We start from the raw sequence: 7,909 nt of genomic DNA on the forward strand, positions 1-7,909 counted from the left end.
GTGTGAGTCAAGCACCTTAACTACCACACCTACAGGCCCTGATTTCTCACTTGCTACTCCAAACACAGACTACCTGATCTTCCTTGTGGACACTGCTCTTCTGTGCACTGGAGAAGGCAGTGTCCTTATCTCCACCCACTAAGTACAGTAGCACCTCTCCTGTGGTCATAACCAGAAGTTTCACCAAACACTGCCAAGTGTCTCCTGAAGGTACAGACGCTCTGCTTGAGAACTAATAGCTTAGGGCATAAGACCAGAAAACCTCTTTATGGAATTCCAAACAAAGTTCATCTCTTACTCAATTCCTAAGTTTGGGCAGATCACACGACATAACTTATAACTTCTGCAAAGGTAGGACGAGTTCCTAATGATATTGACCTCCTAAGTCGGCCATGTGTAAAACCAAATCATACAGGGGCCAGTGCGTGGTGTAATGGTTAAGGCATTGGACTTCCTTCCATATTACCGACCATGGTTTGAGTCCCAGATCTGATAGCTTGAAATTCACACCAGGCACAATTACTGACTTTTATAGCAAAAGGTTTTATAGCAGACAAACATGGTTCCCTCCCTTGATGAAGAGGAAATAGCTTTTGCTGTCGCTGGCTGGAGCTGTATCTTCAACTGAGTACTTTGTACTTTCAGGGAAACTAGCAAAGGCAAGTACTTAGAGCACAGTTGAAGTCAGGTTGGCAAAAGATGCAAACATGGCTCTCTCGAGGCAGGGGAGTTCACAGAGGGGAGGGATAAGGACTGGATTCAACTGATGTCTAACCTGGACTCAGGGGAACAATCAATGAGCAGGAAAATGTTTATTTCTGCCCAGACCAGTGTCCACAAGGGAAATCAGGCAGTCAGGCTTTAGATTAATAAGAAGGAAATGTGCCGCATGTACAGCTACAGGGACCTGTAAAGATCTCTCCTATTTTTATCAGACTGTGCAGCCTTGAGCTGGCTGGAACATGGTTGCTGCTTTTGCCGTCCGAAGTCAGACTATGGGACCAGTGCTTCACTCTGTCCTTTTGTCCTGCTGGAGACAAAGCTTCAGTCTTCATTATTTAGACTCTTGCAAAGGAATGTAGATGCCTAAAGATAAAATATATTTTCAGGTGAGTCTGAGAGCCTGGCTGAAAAGGTTCAGAGAATGGAAGCTGAGAATGTTTTCAAAAGGTCACCTAAGCGCCCAATAAACAGCCCAGAGCCCAGAGATCACTGTGTTTGCTTAGAGGATGAATTTGTAATGGAAGTGTCAGAACCAGCATGTGGTGTTCTGGTTAAGTCGTGGTGTTCTGGTCAAGTTGCTGGACTCCAACATGACTGATTGCAGTTTAAGTCCCAGACCTGGGGTTTGAAAATCACAGCAGGTACATGTTCATGCACTCCCAAGAACCCAGAAGACTGGGGAGAAGGGATTCAGTGTGGTCATCCTATCTGAAGGAATGTAGTCGCTCTCTCTCTCCTCTCTCTCTCTCTCTTTCTTTCTCTCTTCCTCCCTCCCTCCCTCCCTCTCTAGTGAGTGCACTTGTCCTATGGCAAAAAATAATTGAAGTGTCTCATTGCCTGTTGGCCTTTTGGTTAACAACAAGTGGCACCTGTTCTATTCAATTTAATATCTGCAACTTCCTCTATTAGAGGACAATATATTAAATCAATTTTTGGAGCAGGGAGATGAAATGGGGAGCTTTCATCATCCAATCCACGCATTGACCTGGTATTACAACACCTCCAGGAGTGTTGCACCCCCTTTGAGGGATTAAAAAGAATTACCCAGGGGTCAGCAAATGGTGTTTAAGGAGCTGGTTTTCCATATGGCTGACTATAGTTCAGGTCCCAGACCAGTGGATTGAAAGACACACCAGACATGTGTGCAAATATCCCCCAAATCCCAAGAGTACTTAGAAGGGATTGCACTGGGCAGTGATTTCTCACTTTCCCTCTCACTGTCTCTCTCTGACAAGCATACACTCTCTATAGCAAAAACCTAAAGCAAAGAAAATGCTTTAGACTACAATGCACAGATGAGACTAGAAGATGTATTTGATGAGACTGAGGAAGGAATAAGAGGAGTAAAGTGGTTTCAGTAAAATTAGAGCATGTAGGGGTCAGCATCCCTCCAAATCAGATACTCAATTTTCTTACTCCTTCCTGTAAACCCCCATACACATGCTCTTATTATTTATTTTTTATTTTTTTAGTGGTCTTTGCCTTAGGACACTTGCGCTTCCCAGACAGACAGAGACAGTGAGAAGGATGGTGAGACATCACCTCCGGGTAATGGTGGCCACAAGATAATCGCTTCTCTGCCATTCTCCTTCTGGTATTCTGAGCACACATGAACACAGGCCCAACAAAATTTTTCAAGCCACCAGGTCTGGGACTCAAATGTGGTCAACCATGCAGGAGTCCAGTGCCATAACCACTAGGCTATCTGCTGGCCCAAAGAGAAGATTCTATGTATTAGGTTCTTTTGATTTTATTCTTTCAAAGAAATCATTGGAGTTTTTTGGATAAGTTTGCCATTTATTATTTCCTATGATAGCTAGCTAGTTACCTTTGTCGTAGATAAATGATGGTTGATAGATAGATAGATAGATAGATAGATAGATAGATAGATAGATAGATGATAGATAGATAGATAGAGATATTTTATGGGATAATATATGAAACTATTAAGTCGGTATGTCCAAGTCTACCAGTTGTTCAACTTGCAGAGTCATCTCCCTCAAGAACATTTTTTTAAAAAGTTAAATAAGTCAAGGCTTTCGGAAGAGAGAGAGAGAATGAGAAGTCACTCCCTAGGGGAGATGACCATGCCACAATCCCTTCTCTTCCATTCACCTCTAGGGACTTTGGGCATACACACACACATGCCGAGTGTCATTTTTAAGCCACCGAATCTGAGACTCAACCACACGGTTTTCCATGTGGGATGCAGTGCTTTAACCCCCATGTCATCTGCTGCCCCTCCCTCTTGTTTATTAAACTTAACAACTTCTGCATCATCAATAGTAATTGTTTTTTGTACATTTCCCTATTTTATTGGGTTGGCAGAAAAGGGATTATGCTTATTTGCATAGAAAATTCAGAAAAAAAGGATATCATGATTATTCCAACAACTCAATACTTCACATTCCTCCTATTCCTATCCTTTTGCCTTTTGTAGATGAATTGAATTTTTAAAACAGAAACAGTGACCTCTCTATCCTGAGGAAAACATTCTTTGGCATTCATCTGAAAGTCATTCAGTGATCCTCCCTACATTCCTTACTCGGATATCCTATAATATGGCAGATTCTCAATCTGTGTTACTCAAATGCAAAAAGAAATTTCTTCGTCATATGGTAGAATGGTCAGCCAGGAATCGTCAGTCAGTGGCATGGTGGTTAAATGACTGGATCCCACATGGCCAACTGTTTGGTTTGAGTCTTGAGTCTGGTGGCTAGAAAATGACACAGGGAGTGTGCATGTGTGCCCAAAATCCTAATGGGAGAATGAAGGAAAAGAAACTGTGGCATGGCCATCCCTCACGGAGGGTGTATTCTTACTTTCTCCCTCTTTTGTCCTCCAAGAAGCCCAAGCACCCTCTGGAAAATTCCATAAATAAATAAATAAATAAATAAACAAACAAAAAATCTGTACAATACCTGCCCTTTAGGGAAAGGTTGACAATAAGACAGGAATTTCCAATCTGATGTAGTGTATGAAGGAAGGATCAGATCTGTACTCAAAATGTAGAAATCAATTTCTTTTCTTTTTTTGCATTGAAATTAGTTCTTTAATTCAATATGAAACATAGAAAAATTTCTTCCAGCATGTTTTCCCAGGTGCCTTAAATTCTTCTTCCTTTCCCTTTATCAAGTGCCTATTGGCATTTTGACAATCTTCCAAACATTCTGTATCCGTTCCACTCAATGACTTGTTGCATTCCTTGTTAGCACCAAATCATTTGTATCTCCATTCCATTATCAATTGTTTTTTTTTTCAATCGGTAAGAAAAACATTTTTTACATTACTGAGAATTTGTACTAATACATTTTCCAGATGCCTTACTACACTCTTTGGGAATGAATTTCATTTATCACCAGAAAACAATCTCTTAGCACAATGCAAGGTCAAACACTCTCTAACTCCCAATGCTTAACCAATACATGGCATTGTGAAAAGACTTATTAAACACCCTCTTTTTATCATCCTAATGTAACTGATAGTCATGGATTGTGAATGAAAGCTAGAGTATGTCTTTTACAATAGTATTTCATATTTTGAATGGCGCATCATTTTGCAGATGACAAAAAGTCCTATTAGGATCTCTCATAACACAAGATAGTACATTGTTAGAAATCGCTGACATAGAATACTATCCTCTTCGGTTTACATTGATACATTTGGTTTAAGGATTCATTTTATATCCATTTCCATGAGCCATGATACCACATTTAGTGTTTGTGTTCACAAAAGCTAAACAGCTTCACTCAGGGTTTTGCTGTTTATAAAGACAGCATTTTCAAACCATCTAGGTGCACGTTTAGAATGAGACTCCATTTGCCTGACACTTTCCTTAGTATATGTCTTTGCTTCTGTGTCAATATGGGAGACAACAAATTGATTGCAAGAATTCTCCCTTTATTTTCTTCTATTTCATTTTTTTTTTCCAACAGGAAGTCATCTGAGCTATTTTCTTTTTCTGATTAACACATTTCTTCATCAACTATAATTGCCAACCATTAAATTAGATTGCTGCTTTTTAATCTTCCCTGGCTTCAATTCTCTTATGAGTGGGAATAATGTAACCTTTCTGATTTGAAATATATATGTCATTCTTAGCCCTCAGAAAAAATATATATTGTTTACTAAAATGACTTTTCATCAAATGTACCTTCACATTGCACAATTAGGATCATTGAAAACTTTAGACATGTACAATAAATAGTAGAAATCAATTTCTTGACCCCAAAACATAAATTGTAGCATTTTACATGTGTGTGTTACTCTTTTGAGTGAAAAATAGCCATGTTGTTTTTCTCTTTCCTGGTAGTTATCTCTGCCACATGGAACCAAGGAACAATACAGAAATTGCAGAATTCCTTCTTCTGGGACTTTCAGGGGAACCAGAATTGCAGCCCCTCCTATTTGGGCTCTTCCTCTCCATGTACCTGATCACTGTGTGTGGAAACCTGCTCATCATCCTGGCCACCATCTCAGACTCCCACCTGCACACCCCCATGTACTTCTTCCTCTCCAACCTGTCCTTTGCTGACATCTGTTTCACCTCCACCACCGTCCCAAAGATGCTGGTGAACATCCAGACACAGAGCAAGGTCATCACCTATGCAGGCTGCATCACCCAGATGTTCTTTTACATCGTCTTCCTAGTGTTGGATGACTTCCTCCTGACCGTCATGGCCTATGACCGGTATGTGGCCATCTGTCACCCTCTGCACTACACGGTCATCATGCACCCCTGGCTTTGTGTGCTACTGGTTCTGGTGTCATGGGTCGTGAGTGTCTTGTATTCCTTGTTACAGAGCTTAATGGTGTTACGGCTGTCCTTCTGTACACAAACTCAAGTCTCCCACTTTTTTTGTGAATTTAATCAGGTAGTCCACCTTGCCTGTTCTGACACCTTTATTAATGATATTTCCATGTATTTGGGATCTATACTGCTGGCTGGTGGTCCCGTCACTGGGATCCTTTACTCTTACTGCAAGATAGTCTCCTCTGTACGTAGAATCTCCTCTGCTCAGGGGAAGTACAAAGCATTTTCCACCTGTGCCTCTCACCTCTCTGTTGTCTTCTTCTTTTATTCTACAAGCCTAGGAGTGTACCTGAGTGCTGGTGCTACCCACAGCTCACACTCAAGTGCTACAGCCTCAGTGATGTACACTGTGGTCACCCCCATGCTGAACCCCTTCATCTACAGTCTGAGGAATAAAGACATTAAGAGGGCTCTGAGAAGACTCGCTGAGAGGCAAAGTGTTGTAGAATAGTGTCCTAGGGATGACAAGGGTCCTTCCAGCAGAGTTCACAGCATCAGGCTCAGAAATGCTGACAATCTCATCATATTATGGAAGTGAAACTTGTTCCTTCTAATAATCTCCAGGATCTTACATGACTTGGATTTCAACTTCTCTATACAATTTAAGAAAATTACCTTAGTAAATTTTGTCCCTTTCCATACTCTTTGCACGGGTAGACAACTTTCTCCTGACTGTGATGGCCTAGGACCAGAATGTGGACATCTGTCACCCCCTATGAGCTACTGTCATCATGAACTCCCACTACTGAAGACTGCACTTCTGTAGTCCTGGATTATAAATCTCCTGACTTTGTTGATACATAGCTTAATTGTTTTGTGGCTGTTCTGTACACACCAAAGTAGCTCCCATTGAGGCCAGCAGGCGGCATAGTAGTTAAAGCACTGGATTCCCACTTGGCCAAAAGTGGTTCAAGTCTTGGACCTGCTTTCTTGAAACTCATCCTGGGTTCATGTGCAAGAATGCCCAAAATCTGAGGAGGATAATGGAGTAGAAAATGTTGTAGGGAGGCTATACTCTTTGGTGGGTGATTTCTCATTTTCTTTCTCAACCGTCTCTGTCTTTCTCCACTCTGGCAACTGCACATGCCCTATGACAAAAAACTTAACAACATAAGAGTCCTATTTTTTCTGTGAATTTATATAGATGGTCAACCTTACCTGTTTGTTACTTCTGTAAATGACATGGACATTCATTTAGCATCTGTGTTTTGTAGCGGTGGAACCCTCATTGGATCTTTTACTGTAGGATAGTTTTCTCCACATGAGCAATCTCAACAGCTCAGGGGCAGTGGAAAGCATTTTCCACCTGTGCCTCTCACTACTCAGTTTTCTCCTTATTTTACTGTAAAGTCCTAGGTGTGTGTCTTAGTGCTAGGGCTACCCACATCTCACAGACAATGTAGCAGCCTCTGTAATGAACACTGTAGTCACCCCCATGCTGAACACCTTCACGGCCAACTGTCTGGTTTCGGTCCTGGAACCGGGGTCTCGAAAATCACACTGAGCTGGAGCAGCAAGTATCATGGTGGTTAAGGTGCTGGATTTGCACATGGCTGACCATAGTTTGAGTCCTGGATATAGCGATCTGCTTTCTCACTTTTCCTCTCTCTCTCTCTCTCTCTCCTTCTTGTACATGTGCACTATGGTTAATTTAATAATAATAATAAATCATTAATTTTTAAAAACAAAAACAAAAAAATACACTGGGTTCATGGTCATGCATTCAAAAAATCCCAAAAGAAGCATGGAGAGAGAAGGGATTGCCATGTTGTCATCCCCACTAGGGAATAATTTCTGTTTTCCTCCCTCTCTCTTGTCTCTCCCTGGTGAGTGTATGCACCCTACAGCAAAAAATAAAACATAATCAATAATAATAATAATAATAATAAAGCAAAATTTCCAGAAGCAACCAATTTATCCATCCTGTTTAAGACTGCAGACTCTAAAAAAAAAGAAGAGATATTTATAGCTCAATTTATCTGCTCATTTTGCACAACTCCTTTTTACTTTTTGTTTAGAATGTGTTTTTTGTTTTGTTTTGTTTTGTTTTGCCATAAGGTGTCTGTACCTGTTGGAGAGAGACAGTTAGATGGAAACTGAGAAATCACCCCCCAGTGGAAATGACCAGGCCACAGTTCCTTCTCCTCCATTCTCCTCCTGATATTTTCATCATTCGCGCACACATGCCTAGTGGGATTTCTAAGCCATCAGGTCTGGGACTTGACCCACCATTGACCACGTGTGAGTCAAGCACCTTAACTACCACACCACCTACTGGCCCTGATTGCTCACTTGCTACTCTGACGCAGACTACCTGATCTTCCTTGTGGACACTGCTGACGCAGACTACCTGATCTTCCTTGTGGACACTGC

The 7,909-nt window shown here is 41.3% G+C and overlaps 1 protein-coding gene and 1 non-coding gene across 2 annotated transcripts; both read left to right on the forward strand.

The window, feature by feature from the left end:
* The first annotated feature begins 1,555 nt into the window (after positions 1-1,555).
* Positions 1,556-1,745, forward strand: LOC114005501 (U2 spliceosomal RNA). Its single transcript, XR_003547348.1, has one exon. It is a non-coding gene; the product is annotated as a U2 spliceosomal RNA (small nuclear RNA).
* A 3,303-nt stretch (positions 1,746-5,048) lies between these two features.
* LOC106733499 (olfactory receptor 7A17) lies at positions 5,049-5,987 on the forward strand. The gene has a single exon (XM_014582911.1). The coding sequence runs from the start codon at positions 5,049-5,051 to the stop codon at positions 5,985-5,987; it is 939 nt and encodes a 312-aa protein (XP_014438397.1).
* The last annotated feature ends 1,922 nt before the right edge of the window (positions 5,988-7,909 follow it).

Source organism: Tupaia chinensis, unplaced genomic scaffold (assembly GCF_000334495.1).
Source record: "Tupaia chinensis unplaced genomic scaffold, TupChi_1.0 Scaffold143920_1, whole genome shotgun sequence".
NCBI classification, from domain to species: Eukaryota; Metazoa; Chordata; class Mammalia; order Scandentia; family Tupaiidae; genus Tupaia; species Tupaia belangeri.